Here is a 27,500-nt window from a genome sequence, read left to right on the forward strand (position 1 = left end):
TTTTTGACCTTGAACTGACAAAGTTTTTTTATGGCTTCTAGTTTTAGCGTGATTCCTATTGGCTGGCTATTGACAGTTGACTGGGTGAGGGAGTGCTTGTTTTCTTTTAACACTCAAGCGGTTCAAGAAAAATTCATTGCCAAACTGGTGAATTCCAAAGTAAATTTCACTCAAAAGCCGATATCGTACTCATGGCTTCGTCATTCATGCGATATCGGTTTTTAGCGTAGAATGTACCGTGGAATTCACTAGTTGGGCAGTGAGTTGTTTGCTCCCTCTATATATTCTTCCTACTTGGGAAGTATATAGAGGGAGCAAACCGGTTCCTCTAAAACTAACAGGAATGGCCGTAAATCGGCTCAAAGACCACACAGGAGGGAAAAAAACACTCAACTTAAGTAAGGTAAGACGATTTTTATTTAAATCGCTACATTTTCATAGGTCACAGAAACAATCGTTATTTTCCCCATACAAATCCTTATAAATATGCAAATCGCTCGAGTCACGTAACAATGCAAAGGTCATCATATAAAGAGCTGCTCATATATCGAGCTTGGGCTACCTGTGGGCAAACTGTATCCGTTTTAGCCGGGTTTGTGGCTTTCGAATTTTTACGATGTCTCATTTCCCCTCATAAAGAGAAGAAATATGATTCTTTGTTCTTTCCGTGCACGCAACATTGCTTTTGGCCTGAGAAGAGAGAATTTGCATTTCGTTCGTTTTGATTTGAAGTCATGGTTTTAAATTCACACTTTCTGCAAAGTAAAATGAGATAAAAATACTTCCAAAATTCAAATTCGATCGTGTGTTACCGTTATTGAAATATGACATTTTTACTAAAAACTTATTCAACCAACAGATTTTTTGTTGATTTATTTCGCTTTCATTTGTTAACAATTCGTAACATGTAAATTTTTTCTTTTCGGTGTCAAAGAGGTTATCGTTGAAATATATTTTTGCTATATCTTATTTCAACCGACGGATTATGATGTGATTTATTCCAGTTTCATTTGTTAACAATTCCTAACATGTCACTTTTTTCTTTTTAGTGACGACGAGATTATCATTGGGGCGCAGTCAACTCCTACGATAAGTGTAGCTGTAACTGACCCAGTTGCCACCTCCTCTACAACTTCAGCAGCAACATCTGCTGGGCAGTTGGTGGCCTCTGTTGGTCAGATATTATCTCCAGTGGCTACCCCTACACTGAGCTCTGTTGCTGGGCCCTCTTTTGTTTCTGTGGGGTCATTTTATTCTACCCGTGCAGCAACTAGGGCTGCACCTCGCACCGTACCCTGCGCAGCATCTCCTCCAGTCCCCCGGAAAGGAAAAGGGAAAGAAAGAGGTGGCAAGCGGGGAAAAGGCCCTACAGCTCATGCTGCGGTGGCCCCGGTAGCTGCAAGTGCTGCGGCGCCTTTCCTCTTCTATGATGACCCCGATTTAGGTAATCCCCCTCAATATCCCCAGCCCCAGTTCACCCCTGCTCGACCACCGGGCATTCACCTTGAGGTTCCACTCCTCAGGAATAGCATGGTGAAACCTTTACACTTTTTCCAGCTATTCTTTACTACGGAAATGGTTTCAGAGTATTGTTTTGCATACCAACTCCTATGCTTACATCCATATTGCTTCTGAGGGATATAAGTGTTACACCCGACCGGATGGAAGCTGGCGGGAAACAACATCTGAGGAGATCCAGAGGCTCATTGCTGTTTTGATTTATTTTCCGTTAGTAAAATTAGTGGGGAAGGTACAGAAATATTGGAGCACGGCTACTTTGTTCCACGGTCTATGGGCTCGAGCCCATGTCCAGGGTGCGGTTTTCAGCCCTTATGGCTTTTCTGCGTATCGTGGACCCCCTCAACGAGCCTGCTGGTAACAAGTTACGCAAGGTAGAAGCTCTTGTTAGGTATTTTAAAACAAGATGCAGGGTCTTGTACCAGCCGAGGCAACATGTCGCCATAGATGAACGCATGGTGAAGTCCCGACACCAATCGGGCATCCGACAATATATCAAGGATAAGCCCACTAAGTGGGGCATAAGGTTATGGGTATTCGCCGATAGCTCCAATGCCTATGTTCAAGATTTCAATATCTACATAGATAAGCAGGCAGGCCGGCAAGTTAGTAAGCATGGCCTTGGGTATGATGTTGTTATGACGCTAATGCAAAACTATCTTGACCAGGGGTATCATTTGTTTATTGATAACTTTTACTCGTCTGTGACCCTTGCCAAGCTCTTGTTTGATCGTGGAACCCTTGTTACTGGTACTGTTATAGATAGCAGAAGGAACTTCCCGGCAAGTCTGAAGAATGGCAAGGTGTGGGGCAAGGTAAGCCTAAAGGAGCTATGCGTTGGGAGAGGGATGCACCTGTGTTGGCATTGCAATGGGTTGACAACAAGGTAGTGTCAATGATTACTACCTCTGGCAATGCAAATGAGACCACACATGCAGGTGAGCCGGAAGAGAAAGGCCGCTGGTACCTGGAGTAACACAGATGTACAACAGCCTGAGGTTTTCCACTTGTACAATCAGTACATGAATGCAGTGGATCGATCAGATCAGATCCTGGCCACCCACAATGTACAGCGGAAGTGCATGAGGTGGTGCAAAACCTTATTTTTCCACCTTATTGATGTGGCTGTTGTAAACAGTTTCATCCTTTTCAGGGAACAACAACGTAAGTTCCCTGATAATGAAGCTCTTAAGCGACCAGCCAACTACTCATTGGCGTCCTACAGGGAGGAGCTTATTCAGAGAAACATCTGTGATCTGTTGGGACCATAAGGGAGAGTACAGTTTTTTCTACTGTAATTATGCACCCTATGAATAAAGTGTTCTAAAGTGTTCTAAAGTGCTCAAAACTTTTTTTGGTAGTAGCCTTATCCTTTCTCTTTCATTTGAGGTATAGTTTTCCTTGCTTGTGTAATTACCTGGCGAGAGACAAAAATATAAAGTGTCATTTTTGGCCTGTTTTACTGTGAAAGAGAAGAGTTAATCCCTAAAAAGAAATTACAATCCTCTATCGATATTAATTATCCTACATAATAGTACCGGTATATCCTAAGTTTCTAAATGCAAAAATCCTAACCATTCATCTATGTATCTAAAAATCATAAATCTTCTTTCTCATAGATAGTTGTAAAAAAAACCCCGAACAAAAAATGCTAATAAAAATCCCTAATAATATATACGGCCTTTAAGTATATCTAAATGTTCATCTTTGCCTTCCTTATGAAATTGTTCAAAAGGAAAGGAAAAAAGGGAAGGAACTTTATTTAAGTGTCTAGTCGTTCTAGCGCTGAAGCACTAATTGGGGGCACTGTAAATTGAAATTAACAATTAACACAAATCGAGTCAAATGTTGGTTTTTGAGGAGAGGGGAAACCGGAGCACCCGGGGAAAACCTCTCGGTGCAGAGTTGAGAACCAACAAACTCAACCTACATATGACGCCGAGTCTGGGAATCGAACCCGGGCCACATTGGCGAGAGGCGAGTGCTCTCACCACGCAGGCGCCATCCCTGCACCCCATCAGTGTTCAAGAATTTTAAAGTTCCTTGCAATGTTCAGAGTGCAATGATAGCATTGTCTTCTCTGTCGATCCGTGCTAATTTTTCGCAAAATCCGCCGATCCGCAGATATTTTTACAAAAATCCGAATCTGCAGTACTGTTAGAGAAGTGAGCATCTAAGAACATTCAGTAACTTAAGGAGGCTCAAAATAGTTTCTCCTTCTTCCAAACAAATAAACATATTCTGTCCTTACATACAGTTAGGGTAATCATATCAAGACGAAATTTGGCCAGGGTATTAAGTAGCCATCGTAGATTTTTCACATTATATTTTCCTCCAAAATAACGTTACCATGGCAACGATTTAAGGCATTTCTTTGAGCCTTAAAATCAACATATGTTGTCTTTTTTGAAGAAACGGGACGGTGAAATTTTCCCATTCGGCGTCACCAGATAATGTTAGAAATACTCTCTAAAATATTTAAAATTCAACAAAATCTGTAGGCCAGTTTTTCGGAAAAATCAGTTTTCTTGAAATGTCTCTAACTTTTTTTTTCACCCAAAGAATTTTTTTAATTTGAAAGACAAACGCTTTAAATTAATCTAAGCCAACCTTGTCCGAAAGCAGAGATATAAAGACTAAAGTTGCAAAATCAGGAAAAATGAGTGGGTCACAAGATCAGCATTTACGCATGCGTCACCCACTCATTCGAGTCCGCGCGCGAGTGGAGCTACAGGCCAACACAAACGGATTTAAGTGACCATTTGTGTAGAATTTTCGTAGTTTTCGTTAATAGGAGATGTCTATCGATATTCCCTATATATATCGGAATTAGGAGAAAGGTGAGAGAAATTAGCGGTATTTGTTTATTTCCGGTGACCCATTTGAATCATGAGCTGACGCAAGCAGCTTACGAATTGAGTGTGTGACTTACGCGCGCGCGCTCAGCTGAAACCCTTTCGAGCCTCCTTAACTGACGTTAAAGAAATACCTGTCATGAAATTAGCCTACTGCTTATCCGCACTTGGCGCCCAAATCGCGTAGTCGTTCCTAACAAGAACGTGGACCCTCTATCGAGTTCTGAAACGTCAGTTTCCGTCCCCTCCTCGTCACTGAGTTTGCTGTCACATTCAGTCACCTCATCATCATCATCACCAGCATCTCTGTCACAATCGGGCATCTCATCTAAACACTCCGCCCCAGGACTTTCAGCCACTCCAGACACATTCACTCTCTCTGAGATACCCAGATTCCTCTGGTAGATAACTTTGGCCGATTTGTTCTCTGTCTGACTGCAGCTTCATATGCGCGTGCTCGCGTAGTTGCTGGAATCGACGCAGCACAGAATCTTGTTTTTATGAAGGAAGTCATCGCCTTTGGCACCTTCTCGGTAAAAAAGATGTGACGAAATGGATGGTCTTTGTCTCAATGACCTCAATGACCTGACCCTCCATGTTGACCGTGCCGATGGTACACGTGGTGAGGGTCTGGTGAGGACACTGGCTCTTTGTCTGGCTTGAAGCCGAAATCCTGGGGTCCTAGAGTTTCCTGGATTCCGATGACATTAAAGGTCAAAGATGTGTTACACCGGTTATCAGTTACACGCGCCCGTCAACGACCTTTTTCATATTTCGAAAGTACAATTTAGGTGGACTTCAGTCAAATGTTTCCATGACGATACTCTAATGTTCTCTTAGCAGCAGTTGGATTCGTCATGGAAACATTTGATTGACGTCCACCTTAATTGCATTTTCGAATATGAAAAAATGTCGATGAGTCTAGTTCTAAGGTCAGGCAGAAAAAAAATTGAAACAGACCGCCAAGTTTATTTCCGCGATCCACACTTCAAAAAAAAAAATTAATAATCCACGCTGAAATATTGAAGAAATCCGTGATCCGCTGAGCGTTCAAAATCCGCCAATGCACAAAATGTCTCCTCAAAATCCGAGCAGTTTTTTTAGCCAAATCCGCCAATCCGCGTACCTATTCACCCCCTCCTTCGGCATCTGCTTCAGGACCAAGTCACCTGTCTCCTACCGAGCACTTGATTATTATTATTATCATTATTATTATTATTATTATTATTATTATTATTATTATTATTATTATTAGAATGAACAACGGAATAAATGAACGTCTATTTATTTACAGTAATTTTTACATCATAAAATAACCAATATACAGCGCCAATTCCTACAAAACCTAAGATTCGAGCTGAGAGTGTGCTGGAGTAGATCAGAAGTGCCAGGTTGCTCGGGGCGGTAAACATCACCAACTGTTGGCCAACCAATGAAATTTCACCGAAACGCCACAAGGCCCTCACCAAGATGACGTAAGTCGGTAAAGAGCACAAAAGCATCGCCATCTCGAAAGCATAACCTGTAATCACGAGAGATCGATCTGAGTTTAAATCAATTTGTTAAGCTTATCTCTCCCTAAAAATACACGTTCATTAAGTGATGACACGCATTGTCCATATCACGTTTTTTCAAAAAGAGCGGAGATTTGCCACATGGATCAGTTTTAGCCTACTTCCTGAAAGTCAGATGACATGGTGGCTTGAACTCATTCCCCGAAGGCCACGTTCCTATTCTGGCGGTTGCACAGGAGTTAGCAAAGAATGGAGGCTGAAAGGGGGGATACTTTTTCCCATTATTAGCCTCCATCGTATGCTAGTTTCATTCCAACCATACACTACTGTACAGGTGTCCATTTCTCCCAAATAACGTGAAGGAAATTTTGTAGAACACGAACGTATCTTGACTGTTTCCGAACGACTAGATACCTATGTTCTGATCATTTGCTGAAAGCAAATGCATTGCCTTCTCTTCTTAGGTTTCCACTAAAGCGACCCAGGAGCAGTCGGTAGACGCGGTTACATGTTTCAAAAGTCGGTCTTGAATCAGTGAGACACGTGGCTTGAACGGCTAAAAATAGTCTTTTCGCGATACCTTCGGGGCTATAAATTCTCAAACCGGGTTCTTTGGTTTAAGGCTTACCATTGTTGGGTTAAATCAACTTCCTCTTACCTAATATCGACAGCCAAGAGCTCTGTACGGGCAACGCGTCAATTACAGTCCTGGGGTACATACACAGCGCCAAAGCAACTGCTGCTGGTAAAGCAGGAGAGTATTGAAATCGAGCACCCCGGATGTAAGGAATTCCTTCTGGTCTCAGAAACAGCAATGACAATATAGCGCAGGTCATCTACAAATAAGACATTTATTACCTCTTTAGTACAGACTTTGAAGTGTCTGCTTTGTTATATACCGTGCACAATAAATACAAGTACTTCGGATATTGCCGAACGCATGGGTTTGCCGTCAAAGAAGATGACGACTGGACAAATAATCATGCAAAAGACTAAACAGAATTTTTACCCTCAAGCCCACGTGGCCAACCAGACCGGAAGAGCAGCAGCTAACGCGACGGAGAGAGTGTAACCAATGATGATGATGACTGAGTTTAAATACACTCTTGTAATAGTTTGTGAGAGGTGACGCATTTTTCCTTAGAGACTTTAAACCCTCCAATCGAAGATCTAGGACCAGGGGCCCGTTTCTCGAAAGTCCCGTAAACTTTTCGGGCCCGAAAAGCCATTTGTGAAACTGCCAAACGCTTGTTTTGGAAAGCCGATCTTTTACCATGTTTTCAAAGTAACAAAAAGAAAACTGACTGTGAAGTTAGGTGACTTAAATCCTCTCTGTTCTTGAGATACAGAGGGAATTGTGACACCCGAAAATGGCCCGTAAAGTTTCGGGACTTTCGAGAAACGGGCCCCAGGAGCCGATTACCCTCCATCTTCCATTATAACCCTCCGAGTCAACCCTTTCCCGCATCAGAAGGAGCTCAAAGGGGGGCTTAAGAGGGTGTTTTCACAATGATAGCCAATCATACGAGACCTATGGTCACCCATTTATTACGTCACATACGTACGTGCACCACTTCACGTATGTTCTCAGTCACACACGTCACATACGTCAAAATATAGTAGTTCTAAAATAAAAAGACTACGGGACAGGGTTGATTCAAGGCTACAATACACATGGAAGGTCCGGGTAAGGGGCTCCTGCTAGGACTAATTTTGGAATTCTTGATCCTGGTGATGACACTCGGTCAGCTAAAGGCACTACTTCATGGTTAACACAGGACTTTAGGGAAAATTGAAACATTTAAGACATCTCTAAGGTTACAATGCGAACTACCTACCCACAATTCCCAGTAGTCGGAAGGCGAACACAGAAGAGCCAACACAAACGAAGTCAATAAAGAAATATTGGAGAAAAATGAGTAGCTCTGGAGAACGAGACCGGATGGCAATTTGCTCGCTTTCGTTTCTTCCTGTACAGACAAAAAAATAGAAAGGAAAGGATCACTCCACAACAAAAATGAAGGAAATCAGTGATGGAAAAGATATTTGCTAAACATCAAATGAGAACCGACAGACTTTTTTTCAAAGGCTTCTGACTCAAACAATTTGTTTTTGAGTCATTTATGTTACTATGGGATAGTAAATGGGAAACTGTAAATAATGAAATTGACTTTAAAGTGGTACTATGATCAAAAAATCATTTCCTTTTTTTCTTCAGATTTTGAAAGCGTGTTTGCTTAACACCTAACTGGAAAAATTTTGAGCGTTGAGTTTTATCCAAAGGCTGTTTATTTTGAGTGTAAGTTTTGGATTTCACGGTCCGCCATTACTCACGTTCAAAACTGGCCGATTGGACCTCAGAGGGTTGGATCTAGAGTAAATGACGTCATTTACTCACTAGCTTAAAATTTCAGCGTGTAAACGCAATTTATTACATATGCAAAACACGGGTTTAAAAGTCTGAAAGCCCGAAACTCCCGTGCTGCATATTAATTCGGCCGCGTACACACGCATTGCATTCTTAAACTAATGAGTCTTTGACGTCATTTTCTCCTCGACCCAGCTCTCTCAAGATTTTAAAGTTAGTAATGGCGGACCAATAAAAAAGAGAATTCCAGTTAAAATAAACAGGTGTCTTTTTAAAACCAGAACTTAAAACTTTTCTCAGTTAGTGTTTAGTTAACATAGTTTTGAAATCCAAAGAAAAAAAAGAATTGTTTTTTTGGTCGTAGTACCACTTTCAGGTAGCTCAAACCAGTTTCAACACTTGAAAGAAACGTTTTTATTAGAAGGATTGACGCTACAACACTTTGTAACTTAACAGCATTGTTATGGTACCATATCAAACACCAATTATTGCTGAAAAAGATTCGGTCATTTTTGCGACGTCAGATGTTACCGTGGCAACAGGAAAGCCCTGCAAAAATACCCCATATTTTGGCTTTAGCTGCTCATATCTCAAAAACGAACTCGATGACCCCCATTTTCTATTTCTGAAATGTAATCAGCATGTCAGAATGAAACTTTCTGTAAAGTTTAGGCAAATGATGTGGCACGGATTCAGAGCCACCTTAAATAATGGATAGATAGTTTTATCTTAGCCTGCTGATCACTTTTGTACAATAAAAAATTGGGGTCACCGAGTTAGTTTTTCAGATATAAGCAAGTAAAGCCAAATATAGGGTGTTTTTGCGATGCTTTCCTGTTGCCATGGTAACTTGTTACGTCACAAAAATGACTGCATCTTGTTCAGCAATAGTTGATGTTTTACATGGTATCACAACATTGCTGTTAAGTGATAAGTGTTGTAGTGTGAATTCTTCTAATAACAAGGTCTCTTGAAAGTGTTAAAACTGGTTTGAGCCACCTTAACAATTATGTTGCAATTGCAACATTTATTGCACTGACGTTCCCGTGTTCCCGTGAAAAGGGAAGGGAATCAGAAATGAGAGAAACGAATGAATAGGAAACAAGAGAAATCTTAAACCCGGTAAGTGAACAAAGTCGGATTATCAAATGAAGCTATGATCTTCGCAGTTATGAACGCAATTTTTACAATTGCGTAGAGAAGCCTGAAAAATTCAGGACTTCAACGGGGTTTGAACCCGTAACCTCGCGATTCCGGTGCGATGCTCTAACCAACTGAGCTATGAAGCCACTGACATTGGGAGCTGGTCATTTGTGGGTTCTAATGGTCCCGTGAGGAATGAATCAATGATGAAATGGTCTATGAAATGAATCATATGAACTGCGGATATGAAATCAAATGAAGCTATGATCTTCGCAGTTATGAAAGCAATTTTCACAATTGCGTAGAGAAGCCTGAAAAATTCAGGACTTCAACGGGGTTTGAACCCGTGACCTTCGTTCATAACTGCGAAGATCATAGCTTCATTTGATTTCATATCCGCAGTTCATATGATTCATTTCATATACCATTTCATCATTGATTCATTCCTCACGGGACCATTAGAACCCACAAATGACCAGCTCCCAACGTCAGTGGCTTCATAGCTCAGTTGGTTAGAGCATCGCACCGGAATCGCGAGGTTACGGGTTCAAACCCCGTTGAAGTCCTAAATTTTTCAGGCTTCTCTACGCAATTGTAAAAATTGCGTTCATAACTGCGAAGATCATAGCTTCATTTGATTTCATATCCGCAGCTCATATGATTCATTTCATATACCATTTCATCAAAGTCGGATTAACTTATCGGTTGTGACGCTAGCATACTCCTTACATAAACCATACACTCCTGGCAAAAGCCAAACCTAACACCATTCGATTGCCAGTTCGAACACTCTACCACTACTTAAATGGAAACCTGCAAGACCTAAACCTTCAACGTTTTTCTCTCCCTGTGGTAAAAAATCCGAATTTGAATCGAGAAGACATGGGCTTGTCTCCCTTTGGGAGCACTGGGATTCTTGGCGATCCACGAAACAGAAATATTCCTGCACATCCCATTTATAACGATTTCAGCTTTTAGACTAATTACCAAGCTTTCTTTCTGAGGGACCGAGTGTCTTTTCATCCCGAATCCAAGGACAAGGTGAAGACAAAGGTGATACAATAAACTGGGAGAACCTGGGGACGATTTGTTTGAACCTGAAAAAAAAAACAGACAGCAGAGATTGAGGAAGTGTGGTAGCAACGTTGGTTGCAAACAATATTAGTCACAAAGATAGTGACTTAAGTTACAGGAAGGGTAAAAAAAAAACGACATAGCGATTCACGATTGTTCTGTACGAGATGTTTTATTTTTTTTTTCTTAACCACGGTGAATGAAATGAACGGATTTACTCTATCGATGGTAACTCGGGGTAACCGACGACCTTCCGTTTACTAGTTGAGATCAGACGTCGAGTATACGAACTACTAATCGGAAGGTCTTAGGTTCGACTCGGGCAGGGGGACACTCAGATTTTTCCGAGTAACCCCGAGTCACCATCGATAAATATGGAGATTGTCACAAGAAAAAGAAATCTTCTTTTCTAAGCTTATGTCTCTCTTCTTCGTTCTCGCTCACTAACTTTGGTTAACAGTTAAGAGATGAGCTAAATTAATTGGGTTTCATTAAGTTTAGGCAAACAGCAAATTTACTCGCACGGTTTGGCTCTCGTTGCTAACGCGCCTTAAGGACGGTGCCTACTATTGTTATTGCGCATACGCTCTGCGCATCTCGAGATACTCGGATTCCCTATGGGTGGTGCTTATTAATACAGGGATATTTTTGCGCGGTTCAAGACTATGCGGAAAAAGCAGAACTCAACAAGTGCTCTTGGTATCCAAAAAGAAAATTGGGGGTAACCATGCATTTTTCAGAGATAGTGAAGCTTCAATTTGGAAAAGAATGCCATGCATTGCTTTGTATTTTAATGCTTTTTAAAAATATTGTTGACTAATTATTTTTAAAAAATGCGTGGTTACCCCCAATTTTCTTTTTGGATTTCAATAACACTTGTTAAGATCTCCTTTTCCCGCATCTCCAGTAAACCGCGCAAAAATACCTTTGAATTAGTAGGCACCGTCCTTAATCTGACGGAAATCATTTTCCTCTGCTGAAATAACAGTTCTTGCAATGAAAACTCGAGTCCGCGTCCGTTCTACCTCGACAGCAATGAAAGTCCTTTCAATTATATAAACTTTGCTCTTGACTATTGAGGCTCAGTGAACGTTTCCTCAATGTACCTTTATGCGAACTAGGACCAATGGAAGTAAGAGACTCTGAAATGAGACAAGCCAGAAGGGAGCTTCCAAGCAGCACGTAGGGTAAGCTAGAATGCAATAGGAGAAAAAGGCTAGTGGATTGAATATAGATCAAAAATATTTTGTTTTGTGTTGTATGCTTCCGTCAAATAATTTTCTATTTAACAAATAGATTCCATGTTGCCGTGCGTCTGTTCAGTGATAGATCGATCATAGATCACGTCAAAATGTGGTAAGAACAAAAACCGGGTGGTGTTGTTACCACATTTTGACGTCTTCTGTGATATATTAGCGAGTTTACGCAACAGGACGGCTGGAAGACTCAGGACGGCAGAATGGCGAAAAAATGTCGCGCGAGACTGTGCATTCCCGATCTTACGATCTTCCAGCCGTCCTGTTGCGTAAGCTCACTATTACTGAACAGACGCACGACAACATGGAATCTATTTGTTTTATATAATAAAGAATAGACTTCATTCGCATAAAAGCTGATGGTGACGTCCTCTAATAGATCATAGGCAAGAACCAATCAAAACGCAAGAATAACTTGGGTTATTATATAATTAAAAATGTGGCATGGGGTGAGAGTTCAACCGCGCCTGTCAACACAAAGCTGATGAAAAATTGTCACTACGGCTTACGATGAAAGTGATGATTTCCAAACGATTAGTTTTGAAGTCTTTTAGCGATGGGGCACTAATTGGCGACACTAGACTTGTAATCTCGCAATCTGATTGGCTAATTTGCCGTTGTCGGTAAGAGGCTAGACAAATCTGCTCGCGTCATGCTCGCGTCAATTTGTCACGCAATGTAATAGCCAATCAGGAAAGCTCATTTTGGGAAATAAACTAATCATATTGCGAGAAAGTTATAGACAACGATTGCTCTTTCTTTGTGTCATGATTTTGTTCACGCTCTGAAATAAACACTTTCTTTGGTGTTGAATATCATGGTAAAAAACAAATCGAAAGTGGTTCAGCGCTGTGGACTCACGAGGCACAGCCGAGTGAGTCCACAACATTTCGACCACTGTGATGACGAATATCGTTGTCAATAAGAGTACAGACAACGCTGAACCACTTTCGATTTGATAAGTTGATATTTTAGGAGAGGGGAAAACTGTAATACCCTGAGGTAAACCGCTTGGAGCAGCGAAGAGAACCAACTACCTCAGCCCACATGTGACGCCAAGTCTGGGGTTCGAACACGGGCCACATTGGTGGGAGGCGAGTGATCTTATCACTGCACCAGCCCAGTTCCCGTGGTGGATACAGGCATATGATGCCGTTTGTTTGTTGTTGGAGGTTTTAGTATGGAGCAGTTTTTGTCCAACGTGGTGGATAATGTTGAAACAAACTACCAATTCGGGAAAGAACGTCTGCTCTAATGCAAACATTTCCTTTGGTTTCGTAGTCACTGATCATGGTAGCGTAAAACCTCCAAAGTGTTTTGCCTTTGTCACGTCACATTTAATCGAGCCCAATGACACAAAAATTTCTTTATAGTGTTACTTGACTGATGTGAAATGCGCACGAAAGGCCTCGTGTTTCAAGATAAGCTAAACATTCTGTAAAATCTGAGGAAGACAAAATTTACTGTCATCCACAATACAAACTGCACTGCAAGTTACCTTAGCTTAACAGCTTCCTCTCCAAAAACTGGTTTCCAAGATACCACCAGCAAATGCAAGGTAACAGAAGATGAAATTCCAAAGAGAAGACAAAACAGAGGTGGGCGAAACACAGGAACCATCTACAATGAGTCAAGAAGAAACTGAGGAACAAACAGGTACAAAGAGTAAGCCGGTTTAATGCATCATTTGCAGCTGGCGATCACAAAAACCGCCAAACTGCAAAGAAAATTGCATGCGCACTGGGACATCAAATAGATACTTGATTAAAAAAAATAAGCATCTTGGCGTCCAATTTGTTGTCTGCAAAATAGTTCAACGTTAAAATATGACAAACTGGTGACCAAACGTACCGGTAATCAAGACTTACAAATGGCTCACATCACGGATTCAAATTCGTTTTGTGAGAGACAGACGTGATCCTCGTCATCAAAAATCACTTCTGTCACCAAGATGGAATCCAAACCTTGCCGAGAACATAGCTTTTGCCATGGGGAAGCCATTTCTAACAAGTACCCTATCTTTGGAGAGTTCACTGAATTACTTCTGAGATATTTCCCTGAATATAGAAACCTTTTTCCATTTCCCCGACTGATTCAAGAACGCTGAACGAAGTTTTTAAGGCGCTACCGCTTGTTTAACTACCCGCACTGTTCTTCATTGTAATGGCTTCTACATGGCAAACCAGCAGGCTCAGCAAAATTGATTACCCTTCCATTCTCACCACAGCAGAAGCTTGTAACCCAGGGGTAAGACCAATCAAAACAGCGATAGCCACTCTCTGCGACCACGAGCACAGCTCCAGGTTTATGACCTTAGTAAGCACTGCTATCAATGTTAACAGAGCAATAAGAATAAGCCAAGGAAGAACAATGGACCTGAAATTAGACAAAGAATGGACAGCATTGCAATGAGTCGCTGCTCCCCTGGGCTCAACGGAACGTTAAATGAACATGTTGGAGCTGTTTACGTAAAGGGAGGAAGATTCTACAAGGCGAAGCAATTATTTGTCTGTTCGTACAATCAGAAATTTCGGTCAGGGTTAAGAGCCATAAAATGGCAAAATTCTTCTTTTGTTTTAATCCTAGAAAATGTTTGTGTCTTTAGCCTACTCAATTAATAGGCCTTATGCATGATGACGCCATATGCTTAAATATTAACCACCAAGCCTCGTTTGCACAATATTATTCATATAATCTGCACATGCAATACTGGTCGCCGGTTCAAGTTTTTACCTCTCGTTACAACACTTCTCTTATTAAAAGGAAGAGGAAAATGTATAGCGCTTAAAATAGATCCACAACATTCTTGGGATCTTCCGGCCTCCTTGTGAACACATTTAACTTAACACATTCTTATTTCATTCAGCTTATTTTCAAGATCTTTCGACATACAAGGGGACTGCAACATTTACGATCTCGTGGACTTACTCTGATAATAAAAGTTTTTCTGTGTTGAACACTGGATAGAATAAGGACACCATATACACGACTAAGGCTTGAAGTATCTAGGAGAGACAAACACGAAATTAAAAGAATCTAAATAATTCTGATAATCTGGAATGATTTTAAATCAAGCTAAGGTCGGCGTGGTGTTTTAATACTTTGACTTTGTTTTAGTTCATGGACCCACCTTCTCACGCAAAGCTGATCACATACGGTTCAAATTGGTGCAAAAATGACTGATTGCAACTTGTCGTATACGGAATAGAGCTTTTCTCCATTTTCGTTCAACGTTGTTCAGCATCTTACATTCAACACAGTGAAAGACCTATTTCAGCATTCTACGTGACATGAGACAGTTCAATATTTGTTGATCAACAAATACTTAGTTAACCTTGTGTTGCCGGCTTAAAATACATTATATTACTGAGTAGAAGGAAAGACAACCCGCACTACAATCGAACTTTTGGTTCGAAAGAACGAATGATGGTATAGTGCTGGGTATAGTGCTGCTCTCGATTCTCCACAGCTTATCTTCGTCTGTCCTTCTCTAACCAAGTACACGGGCGTCACATAAGTCCAATGGTTACATCTCAAGTGAGACCTAATATCAAAGCGTATGTAAGCGAGTGATTATGGCCACTTACGTCGTATCTTCTAAAACCTATTATAGGTGTGATAGTAAAAGCTGTGAACTTGGCTGACTTTTTAGAGTCGTGCTAGTTCCCGTGTTACGAGGAACTTAAGTTGAATTAACTACGATGATTTTTCCCGTTGAAATGGTTTCCTGAGAGCAGTTGGAATTTTTGTCCTATATACAAATGTGCTCTCTCTTCTTCTTCTCTCAATTACACCAAGATTACTAAAAACCGATTCAACGGTGCGACGCTAACCGCACTTCGAGGAAGAGGGCCTAGAAGGGAAAACCCTGGCAACTTCGGTACCGCTTGTATGCTTAGGATACGCAAATACGTTTTTGAACGTAATTCACATTGAGGGCATAGAATTTCACCAACATACCCTGTACAGATTGAAATCTGGTTGAAGAATCTCCAACAAAACACTCGCGCAGAGAAAAAGAATATTGAGTCTCTTGAGGACCAATTTATGCAAAAAGTGTTGGTAGGAAAGTTTCAAAAATAGAGCTCCCCAGATAAACACTACAGCAGCTGGAAATATAAACAAAACATACAATGTGTGAAAACTGTTCAGTTAAAGGCCGAGCCTTCGCGTAGGTGCAATTCTCGAAATCGCACCTTTTCTTCGAAGGGAGTCGAAGAAGGAAGCTTTTTTACATAACAGTTTGCTTTCATACATTTACATGCATATGTAAAATAAACCCAACTGCCTTTACTTTAAAACTCTAAATTAATAAATGGGCGTACCATCCACAATCCAAAAATAAATTAATGGATGGGCGTACCATGCACAATCCACAATTTTTGGATGATTCTCGCTTACAATCATTCAGTTCATTGCGATTTCTACTACTTCTCCCCACAGCAAGGAAAAACAAATTACAAAGTCACTTAAGGGTGCGGTCGATTGACCACATTTCGGAATAAGAATACATGGAATAGAGTTAGGAATCCTTCGTTTTTACGGAGATTCACGTAAAATTGTCAAATACCTGCTAAAATGCTATTTTAATCATGAGCGCTTACCATTTGAATGAAATTTTCGGTGAGAATGTTTCGACAAATGGTACTGCATGTTCTGTACTTAGAAAAAGAAAATGGGAATGTGCTGTATCATTTGCCAGAAAAACGGGTTGTTCGGGTTGAAAAACATCTGAAACGGTCTATTCTCTCTGGCACTTGTAATTGTGGACAAATGGTACAGAAAATTCCGGGCGTTCCAGTCAAAGCGAGAAAAAGGGAATACCTCGAAAGGTATTACCTTTTTTCCGAAAACATTCCACCGAGATGAACCGTTCCATTTGAATTCTCTCCGGAATCACCAAAAATTCCATTCAAATGGTAAGCGCTCAATATCTTTGTTGTTTTTGTTGCTTCAGACGCCAGACATACCGTTTTAAATCATCACTCCACGTATTCTTATTCCGGAATAGGGTCAATCAAACGCACCCTAAGTCATTACAGAACGTATGGAGATCAGAGATCTGCAGCCACATTACTAGTTAAAAACTGCGTTTTTGTAGCACAGAGTCAATCAAGTGTGTTCAAGGCTCCGCACAAAAAACCTCTGGTTTCTTGAAATCGTATCGGTTGTTTTCACTCTTTCTTTGTTTTGTTTCGGGTAATTTTTTTTCTTCTACACACCTTCAGAGGTGGGAACAGAGATCAGCATTCCGCCTGAAAGTCCCGAAGATAAATTTGTGAATTGGATGTAAGATTATTCTGAAAAGCTGGTCTTTCAGACGCTGATATCTAACATGCATGTTTTTTTATACTTCCAAGTAGGCAAGGCTTGTTTCCCTTTTAATGTAATGGATATGTGTTAACGTTTACTCCCTCGCGAGGGGGCCGGACAACGTTTAACAATAACGTTCCAATGTACCTCTGTTTCTAGTACCTTCAATCCGGATAGCGACATTATAACAACAGAATGGAAGCCATAGTTAAGTATCAGGATTACACATACAAATGCTTGAGACGGACTCACCAGCAATATCAGCAGATGAAGGGATTCTGTGTGTCATCATAAACCAAAGTGGAAGAATGAGAACATCGTATGCAGCGACTGTTGCAATTACTAACGCTATGTAGAGTGTTAGAGCCTAAAAAAATGGGGTTTTAATAGGTGCAAGTGATAATTATTATGGCGACGAACCGCTAACCGTTTCTCCTTAAAATGTTATGAAAACCAAACGGCAAAGGAAATAGCCTTGAAAGAACATGGCTTAAAGATGTCCATAAACGGTAGAGACCCCAAAATAATTGTTTGTTTAGTGACTTAATCATGCACTAAATAGTTTGGAATACAACTTCAAAATACTGTGCCAGCACCAATACCCTTCCAATGCAAAAATCAAGCAAGGGGTTGAATGCTGCAAATTGTAGTTCGACTTCATTACTGTTGTGTTTTCTGGAGCCATGGAAATATGGTCGGTCCAGCATTACGGAATGGATTTGACGATGTTCCGGCAAAATTCACCTCATTTCTTGAAAGATCTCCAGGCGCTTGGATAACCTTGCATACAACAAAAGTGAATAAGAACATGAGAACAGCAGGAGACACTAGCAGCAGACTGGGAAGCAACACAGAGGCAGTGGGTTGATACGGGAGAATCAATGATAGACAAAGAGGTATCTTGGAGCCATGAATGGCGATACACAGTGACACAGATTGCAAATGAAGCTTGCCTGCATTGTACAACCTGAAAAGGAAATAAGAAACCACTGACAAAAGAAAGAAGCAAAAGAGTTTGCCAATGTCAGCCAAATTGACTGCTGCATTCTCCAGACCTTCATCAAAGAATACGAAACTCCTGACCTTTCACACTTATTTAAATAATGTTTTTTACTTCAAAACTTGAAGCAAGGGCAAACTGTTGTTGCTGCAAGTGCGCATTGTTGTTCTTGTCTTGGAAAGTAGCTCCGGTGCAAACAACATTGAGAGCTGGCTGGGTTAACTCTCCAGGATTTGTGCAAATTTCTTGGTTTAACGCAATGGCAATGTACAAGTTTCAAATTGAGCAACAATATTAAAGCACAGCATTTCACTAAAAAAATCAAGCTGGGAAGTGCACAATTTCAAATATCTAATGCATTGGCAAAAAAAGAATCATCTCCTTTCCCCAGACACGAAAGCACCGAGATAACAAATATAACGGGAACCGTTTAAACCAAGGTTACTCGTGCTAAGGATAATATAGTCGTTACCTTCCGCACATGTAGCAAGTGAGGAGCATGGTTAACACGAGAAAATACACAGGATATAGTTTTTCCACAGCCAGGACATGTTCACAAAGCACAAACCCTACGAATAGAGCAACTAATTTAATTAAGATGCTTAAAATGTCAAAATTGTTGTTGTTGCTATTATTATTATTACTACTACTACTACTACTACTACTCCTACTCCTACCACTACCACTACCACTACCACTACCACTACCACTACCACTACCACTACCACTACCACTACCACTACCACTCCCACTCCCACTCCCACTCCCACTCCCACCACTACCACTACCACTCCCACTCCTACCACTACCACTACCACTACCACTCCTACTCCTACTCCTACCACTACCACTACCACTACCAATACCACTACCACTCCTACTCCTACCACTACCACTACCACTCCCACTCCCACTCCCACCACTACCACTATCACTACCACTACCACTACCACTCCCACTCCCACTCCCACTCCCACTCCTACCACTACCACTACCACTACCACTCCTACTACTACTCCTACCACTACCACTACCACTACCACTACCACTACCACTACCACTACCACTACTACTATTATGACATGTCCTAACACTGAAACTCAAAAGAAGCTTAAGGCAGACGTAAAACCTTCCTACAGTACGGAAGCCGACAAGGGTCACACGTTGTGGCTTCCACTTTGTCGCGTTTAACCTAAAGGGGGTGGGGGCTGTGTTGCCGGACTCTCACTGAGAGCAGTGCTAGTCTTTGAGGGAGTACTATCGCAGTTTTGTATCCTTTTAACATTTTCATTTTACGTTCTCCCCCTCTCCCCTCTCCCCCCTCCCCCAATCTTCCAATTTGTCGCTGGAGAAGAAGAACATGGCAGCCATGTTGACGAAGTTCGCGTGGGCAAACGTGGGCACACCTACATGTAACTCATCACCTTCCTTTATCGAGTAGGGATAAAAATACCTTTCTTAACCTAATTTGGATGACTTTATTGCCATTTCCTTCTTGGTTTCTGTTTCAACAACTACAAGTACTGTTAGTTGCCTTGTTTTCGAACACTTTTTGAAAAACCGTAATTTCTTAGCGCAAAACAGCACTAACCAGCAAAAATTTAGCCACAATTGTAGCTTCCACCGCTGGTACCTAGGGCGTAAAGTTTCACTACGTGAAGCTCTTTGGTTTCTTTGTAATGGCGGTGCCCTAATTCCGGACGATCGTTACGAGATAAATACTATCCTCGATCATTACAAAATACATCATACGAAAGTGAAAAAGAAGTAAATGAAGTTTCGGGCTGAAGTCAAATGGAAAGGTCCGTTTCGGTGCGGTCCGACCGTGGAGGTGGTCCTCTTTGACCCGTCGGTCCAGTCCGACCGAAACGTGCCGATCCATTAACAAAAATTCTCGTTTCCAGTCCCATTTCACCGTGATGTAACCTAAATTTCGGTCGAAACGTGAATGGAACGCTTCGGTCCGGTTGGATATTGACTTTTGATGAAAAATATGTCGTTCCATTTTTCCTTGGTTAGTTCCACTGGTCTCCGACCTGATGGTCAGGCATAATGGAAAGCACCCTGGGTTGGACAACAACAGTATTTTCGAATGAATCTTTATTTGAAGAACACTTTTCTCGGCCATTTCCTTCAAGGCGCTGACCGTACTCTTTGCAACCGTTAGGTGTCTGGAATTGAGCACACCTCGCCAAAGTAGTCTCTAGTAGTCTTGCTCGGAGATACGAAACTGCAAACGGAAAATTCTTATATGCTCAAAAACGTAGTCCTTTTAGCTTAACTTATGTCGAAAAAATTCAACCTATCCCGTATTTTGGGAAAACAGACCGCTTGATTGAAAAGAAATACTTCCACGAGGGATAAAAAGCGAATTTGATCAGAGACAGATTTTACTTACCACAACGAAAACTTTCATATTCCCACCTAAATGGGGCGTGGCTTGGTTACGAAAAAAACTAACGCAAACAGACTAGTCAAATAAGTCTTTGGAACGTATCATTCGGATTTGTTTCGTTATCAGAACGAAATACAGAATAGTAAGGTCTAAGTGTCCGGAAATGGGGGTGTCCGAGAAATAGGGCAAAATACTGTACAGAGAAAATACTGCTTGCATGCAAATTTAATGACTTTTGGATTTTTCTCGGACGGGAGGGAATCAAAAATTAAAAAGTATGAATAGATAAATGAATATTGAGCCCCTTGAACATATATGCATGCACTGCTTCCTACCTACTGAGTGGATCACCAAAAGAACGTTCAGCCATTCACTGTCAGCCCCAGAAGATTTATACACACATATAACTGAAAGACAGCTGACGAGACCAATAAGAACATTTACTACCCACAAGGGTAAGGAGAACAACTGGAACTGATACCTATCGCTTGTCAAGGTGTATCGCATGCCAATGTGTCGACTTAGTACCAATAATGACACAAAGTTAGTGTTCATAATATTTTTAACACTACCAGCTAGCTCAAAGGATACGATAGCGACCATGGTATGAAGAACAGCCAAAGTAATGACAGAATGGTAAGGACAGTATACAAAACACTATGATACATCTGCAATTCAAGCACAGTGCAGCAAAATAAAGATGACTGTTGAATGACAGAAAATATAAAATTATTCATATTTTTGAAATGCAGAAATTAAAATACATGAGTTGATTTTTTGTCCTATATTTGAAGCAAAAAACTAACCTTCCACTTTTCTTTGCCACTTGTGATCCAAATAAGCACGCCACAAACAACATTTGCAATCATAACAGGTAACACGTGAACAGCAACAGAACCAGACCACACCAATATTACGCACAAAAGTACCTAAAAGATAGTGTAATAAGATAATATATGTATGTGTACCTGAATACGACAGTTTTCGCATAGACGCCACACGATATGACTACTCTCATGAAGATTGTTCTTGCATGAACGTCAAGCACTAACTTTACTCACCACACTACCAACTCCACTTCCTATTTTCACTCTGGTTACATTTTCTTTGGAGAATTCTAAAGGATGCAAAAACCACAGAGATTAGAGCCACAAAATCATACCATTAGCAAACGAACTGGAAGAATTTTATATTACGAAAACCACCGATCTGTGGAATGGGCCCCCGAATTATGAGTGACTGCCCCACCCACTTCAGTTAAACATTTTGATGAAATTTCTTTCCCAAGGTGTGAGCAGAAGCCAGCTTTAGCCATCAAGGTGTACCGGAACAATCTCAACAATGGAAAGATACGTTTTTAAAATAATGAGTCCCGAGGAAAAACGGATAAAGTTTTTAGATATGCAGTTCGATATAGCTCTTTGGCATTACAAAGCTTTGCTTTCATGTCCAAATTGAGCACTCTACTGGGATGAGTCATTGCCGCTAGCAATTGCACATGCTCACTATCTCGATAGTTTGAGCACTCTGGCATGGCTCAGATGTACCACTTGTGTGGGACACATTTGGGGTTGCTTTACAAGCTTAACCTCCATCTTAGACATCAGCACTGCAATGATGAGGCCCACAAGGCCGAAACAGTACTGTCTGCAGTTAAAGTTTTTCTTATCCAGTGAAGAGATTGCAAGTGCAACCATGGACTTGCTGTTACTTCGAGTGTAAGAAAATTTCCCTGTCCTGAAAAGTAGCATTTCTGCAAGATGATAAGTAGGGAGTTAGGTCATGATCACAGGTTACATCGAACACAACATCTCGCAAGCGAAAGTGGGCGGGGCAGTTACTCAGTAATTCAGGCCCATTCCACAGATCGGTGGTTTTCATAGTAAGAGAGCCAATCAATTATTAGCCTTGGACGTATAGCAAGTTATTAAACTGCCCCACACTTGACTCACCCAAAAACTCCATTTCTTCTCTGATGTCCAAACATGTACAGAAAAAAACAGACAGAATGCCACACAAAAGCAGTTTAACCTGCCAAAGCAATATCGTTTGGGAATTAATTACAGTACAATGCAAGTATGTACATGTAGAGCTTATGCAAGTGATTAACATGGATACCCTGGCATATTGTATATCAAATCTAAGTATTAGCTGTCCCCTCTGCAAGGGACAATGGTCCATTGCACTGGCTAAACCTTATGAGGATAACACTGGTATCCATTTATACACTTCAGCAGCAACGTTTGTGGGAAAGATAATAAATTTATCATGAAAAAAAACAATATATTATTTAACAATTATTCGCTGAAGGCGAAGTGATTATTGGTGAATATTCACTGATAATCACTGAGCCTGAGGCTAATAATTGTTTTAGTAAAAATACACAGGTGATTATTTCAAAAGTGAGAAGAAAAGAAAAACATTTCAACCCGAAAATCATCTTCATTTACCGTGGCAAAACGACTACTGGCAGCCATTTTGTCCGTCAAGGTGATTATCAGCTGATAATCCGAGATAGCGAGCCAATGAGAGCGTGCGATTTTGTATAATCACCTGTGTATTTATACTAAAATATATTAGAGCGAGTTTCAATTGAGTGTTGCAAACCAAAACCAAAGTAATTACTTTGGCCAATCCAAAAAGGACGGAGACAATCTAGTAAGCCAATAAAAAACTCGAAGCAATTACACATAGTCGACACAAAGTGCTGCAAAATGTGCACACACGAGCCACGATTGGTTTGGGTTTCACTTCTGATTGGTTGAAAAAGTGGCGCAAGAAGTTGAACCAATCACTGAGTGAAGTAATCATAAACCAATACTTTTGACACTCAATTGAAAACCGCTCTATTACTAGACTAAGTTTAATTAAACCCTTCCCCACCTGAGTGCGAATTAAAGATTTTACTCCAGATGACTAATGCCAGACGATTTTACTCATCGATTGGAGGTGCTTTATAATGATAATTGAACTGAGTGGAGTGCAATTTGGTCTAAAATCATGTGTGAGATTTCAAATTCAAACCAGCGTGCAGCTCAAGTTCGATTTGAAATCACAAGTGTGATTTCAGACCAAAATAAATTGAACTGCTGAGAGCCAATAAGATTGCAAGGATCACCTGAGTTATTACTAAATGGATGCAATAAAGGTGTGAATGGGTTAATAAAGTCACTCATCTCAAGGTATAATATAAGTCTACTCACCCAAGTCAGAAAATGTAAGAAGCCCCAAAAGTTTATAACAATGAACATAGAACTAGGAACAGTCACAAGATTAAACAATAATAAAGTCTTTTCAAGGCTGCTCAAAATAAAACCTACAAAGGGAAAAGAGAAGTATACTTAGTTCTCTGGAGGCTGAAAATCTTTTATCATGTGTATGACAAGTGAATTTTTCCTACAAGCAAATAAATTTTTTACTGCTTCTAGTCTTTATGCTAAATGGTCATCAGTTCAAATAACTGCATAGATCTGTGAAAGTAATAGAAAGCCCTTATTCTTGTACAAGGCAGGACATGAAATGGGAAAACACATAATGTGGAAAAGCTCTTGTGATGTGGCCTTTGTATAATCTGAGTTTCCATGCAAATATATGTAAGCAAGCAGGAGGTACATTGGATGATATACTGTATGTCCCTTGTGGATGGAAAAAGGGAAACACTTAAACTCTTACATGTAACTATAAAAAACAGCGATAGTTATAAAGGACACACTACAGGGATGTTGGCAAGAGGAAGCTCATGGATGATGCTACTGAAGTGTATCTAAAACGAAAAAATTTTGGAAAATAAACACACCAAAAGAACCAACTGGGTTCCAAACTGCCTTAGCTTTTCTCTAATTTCATCTTAGGGAACATCTGCTGCAGTTCAAATTTGTTCCTGGTTCAATGTTTTTTTCAAACCAGTTCAATTTTGATTTTCCTTTGTTTCAGATTATGACGATGAATATTAGACAAAGAAAAATCCAAACTGAACTGCTTTGAAAATTATTTTTAAACTAAGAAATAAATTGAACCACTACATATCGACCATCATCGTATCAGCTGGATGTCATTAACTCACCTTCAGGAGGCCGGCTTTTCTCTCCAGCCTGATGAACAATAGTGTGATAACAAAAAGAAGATCTACTGGGAGGGTAAAAAATTTGAAGAAAAAGAAACCTGAAATATAAAAAATATACATTGTACATGTACATTAAAACTTTTGTGCACAAAACTGGTACAGTTAAAAAGATCTAGATTCTTACCAAAAAATGTCATGCAAAACTTGACCTTACCAGTAAGTGTAATCTTACCATATATCAAATATGGAATTTATTATTTACTAATTTCTTTATGGGGTACCATACATGTTGTAATTTTGGAGATGATAAATTCAATTGAACTTGGCTCCATTCCAGAGCTTCCAAAATTATTTACAAGTTACCTAAAGGGCTACATACAATCCTGGTCAAAACTGCTGGTACAATTCCCGAGATGGCAGACACGACTACATCGCCAGAGTGTACAATACTTGCTTACATTTTATTTCTTGCCATTTTTTTATTTCATCAGGATATCAGAGTGAAGTGTACTCTATTTCCTGTTCTTGCAATGTAAGTACTATGACAGTTTTAGAAAAATATCAGAACGGATGTCAAAATCTGGATTTTTCCTGTCCCAATCACATGTTGGTCGGGATTTTCAATCAAAATAGTGGTAATCTCAACAAAATCGGGATGGTTGGACAGTCTGAAAGACAACAAATAGCACAGACAATAAAAAATGGTAGGTAAAGAGGCACATTCATGTCTCTGTAGATTTTGCTTTGCCAAATTTGCTGCGCAAAATAGAATGGTCTGTGCGTCACCCAAGCTGTTGTCGACAAATCCGCAACAGTGCTCGGTCACAGTGCTCACTCCTAAAAACACATTTTCTGCTTGTGCTTTTGATGTAGGTGCCAGAATATATGGCGTGTTGTGTTAATACACTTTGCACTGATTGTTAATTGGCATTCATTTCTGAACAAAAAACCGCTTAAGGTGGCTCAAACCAGTTTCAACAATTTTAAGAGACCTTGTTATTAAAACACTACAATGTAATTATCACGTAACAGCAATGTTATGGTAACAGGTAAGACATCAATTATTGCTGAACAAGATGCAGTCATTTTTGTGATGTAAAATGGCAACAGTAAAGCCCTGCAAAAACACCCTATATTTTCGCTTTACTTGCTCACATCTGAAAAACGAACTCTGTGACCCCAATTTTTGATTGCACAAAAGTGATCAGAAAGCCAAGATGAAACTCTCTGCAAAGTTTAAAAAAATTATGTGGAAAGGATTCAGAGCCACCTTAAATTTTCAATTATTTAAGGTAGCTCTGAATCGCTCCACAGAATTTTTTAAAACTTTGCAGAAAGGTTTATTCTGGCATTCTGATTACATTTCAGAAATAAAAAAATGGGGGTCACCTCGTTCGTTTTTGAGACATAAGCAACTAAAGCCAAACTATGGGGTGTTTTTGCATGGCTTTCCCGTTGCCACGGTAATTTTTTACGTCACAAAAATGACCAAATTTTTTTCAGCAATAATTAGTGTTTGATATGGTACTATAACATTGATGTTAAGTAATAAAGTGTTGTAGTGTCAATCCTTCTAATAAGAATGTTTCTTTCAAGTGTTAAAACTGGTTTGAGCCACCTTTATTTAATGCATTTTTCAACAGTGCTCCAGTATTGAATAATAATAATAATGTAACATTTAATTAGCTCTTTTGATGTTTCTAGAGGGAGCACTGTTGTAAAATACACATCCGGTAATCCTTTAAAGCCAAAAGGTGCTTGTATGAATAGAAAAGAAAGAGTTAATTATGATTTTGGTTAGTCTCTTTTAAAGGTAATTTCTATACCTAAATATCTTCCGTTAAATGGTGGAGAACTGTTGACTGCTAACGCAACCCACCATTTTCACAATCCTTCTTTACACCACCTCTACACCAGTGCAATATATTGCTTTACTATTTCAGACACTTCTCTAATGAGATTCAATGAACCTAGCCAGCCTTGAGACCAATTATCAAGAAATTCTTTTCTTAGACAATCCTCGTCAAAGCTGTTGGGACAATTCCCACTTTCCACCCTCCCCTCAATTACAATGTTGATTTTTCACGGTGTCCGAAGTCAAGAGTAGTTCATCAATCACAGAAATTTTTCAGCATTGGCTGGGGAGAACAGGGGACGCGAAAAAGGCAGTGAAAAAAGAGCATGCGTTGCTCATATAACGATGGAAGCATGCAGTAATTCTCTACTTTTCGGCCTAATTCAACAAGTGTACCAAAGTCTTTTGACCAGGATTGTAGTTACCTAAAATACTTTTCTGGGCTGTCCATTGACAATTAGCTTAACCGCTCATAAACAACAACTTGAAATTTAAGTTGCAGCCCTGTAAACATAATTATGTCAAAAATAGTACCTACCCAAATAAAGAGCAAAAGAAAGGTGCTACAGGCCAGCTGAACAGATTTCCTGCTACAGCAGAGAGTGTCAACTCACCAACTATTGGATAGCTTACGTATAAAACATATTCCATATTCTGTAACAAGAGAATGCAACAAGAGACTTTGAAAAAATAATGGTCTGAGATTTTAAGTTCTTATCAAATAAAACTTCCAAAAATTTAAGGTACCTCTGAAAAACTGAAATCAAGGGACTGTGCTATATATGTTATGCTCCATGTTTTTCCAAATTCATTTTATGGATCTGCATGACATAACCATGAGAATCTTAAACATGAAGACGCACTATAAAATGCTATGTCAATCAATCAATCCATCAATCGTTTACTTACCCACCGAGCGTCTAGTGAGCTACATGCAAAAAGCTCGTTCAAAATACGTACGTGCTGTCATTAACTTAAACCCTTTCACCCTTGAACCAACCTAAACCGGTCATACTTAGAATTTTACTCAGTCTGTTTAATGCCAGACGAGTTTTACTTGTCATTGGAGAACCCCCAAGAGTCAATGGGTTAAATAGCCTTAGTATGTACGTCTATAGATGTAACAACAAGGTTTATATACCGGTA

The 27,500-nt window shown here is 40.1% G+C and overlaps 1 protein-coding gene and 1 pseudogene across 2 annotated transcripts in view; one reads left to right on the forward strand and one right to left on the reverse strand.

Moving 5' to 3' along the window:
• Positions 1-512: 512 nt before the first annotated feature.
• On the forward strand, positions 513-2,796 carry LOC138005463 (piggyBac transposable element-derived protein 4-like; annotated as a pseudogene).
• Positions 2,797-5,624: 2,828 nt separating this feature from the next.
• Positions 5,625-27,500, reverse strand: part of LOC138007221 (uncharacterized) — a 32,108-nt gene continuing 10,232 nt past the window's right edge. For both annotated transcript variants that reach the window (XM_068854008.1, XM_068854009.1), the window contains 20 exons: positions 26,893-27,008; positions 24,500-24,597; positions 23,640-23,752; positions 22,389-22,467; positions 21,498-21,553; positions 21,243-21,365; positions 21,028-21,104; positions 20,772-20,917; positions 18,514-18,610; positions 17,786-18,008; positions 17,294-17,408; positions 15,689-15,837; positions 14,657-14,733; positions 13,951-14,104; positions 13,227-13,348; positions 11,579-11,664; positions 10,386-10,495; positions 7,726-7,857; positions 6,546-6,723; positions 5,625-5,895 (listed from right to left, as the gene is read on the reverse strand). In XM_068854008.1, coding sequence (XP_068710109.1) covers positions 5,654-5,895; positions 6,546-6,723; positions 7,726-7,857; positions 10,386-10,495; positions 11,579-11,664; positions 13,227-13,348; positions 13,951-14,104; positions 14,657-14,733; positions 15,689-15,837; positions 17,294-17,408; positions 17,786-18,008; positions 18,514-18,610; positions 20,772-20,917; positions 21,028-21,104; positions 21,243-21,365; positions 21,498-21,553; positions 22,389-22,467; positions 23,640-23,752; positions 24,500-24,597; positions 26,893-27,008 — 2,493 coding nt within the window. In that variant the 3' untranslated portion in view covers positions 5,625-5,653. The remainder of the gene's footprint in view (positions 5,896-6,545; positions 6,724-7,725; positions 7,858-10,385; positions 10,496-11,578; positions 11,665-13,226; positions 13,349-13,950; positions 14,105-14,656; positions 14,734-15,688; positions 15,838-17,293; positions 17,409-17,785; positions 18,009-18,513; positions 18,611-20,771; positions 20,918-21,027; positions 21,105-21,242; positions 21,366-21,497; positions 21,554-22,388; positions 22,468-23,639; positions 23,753-24,499; positions 24,598-26,892; positions 27,009-27,500) is intronic.

This window comes from Montipora foliosa, chromosome 6, assembly GCF_036669935.1.
Source record: "Montipora foliosa isolate CH-2021 chromosome 6, ASM3666993v2, whole genome shotgun sequence".
Lineage (NCBI taxonomy): Eukaryota > Metazoa > Cnidaria > Anthozoa > Scleractinia > Acroporidae > Montipora > Montipora foliosa.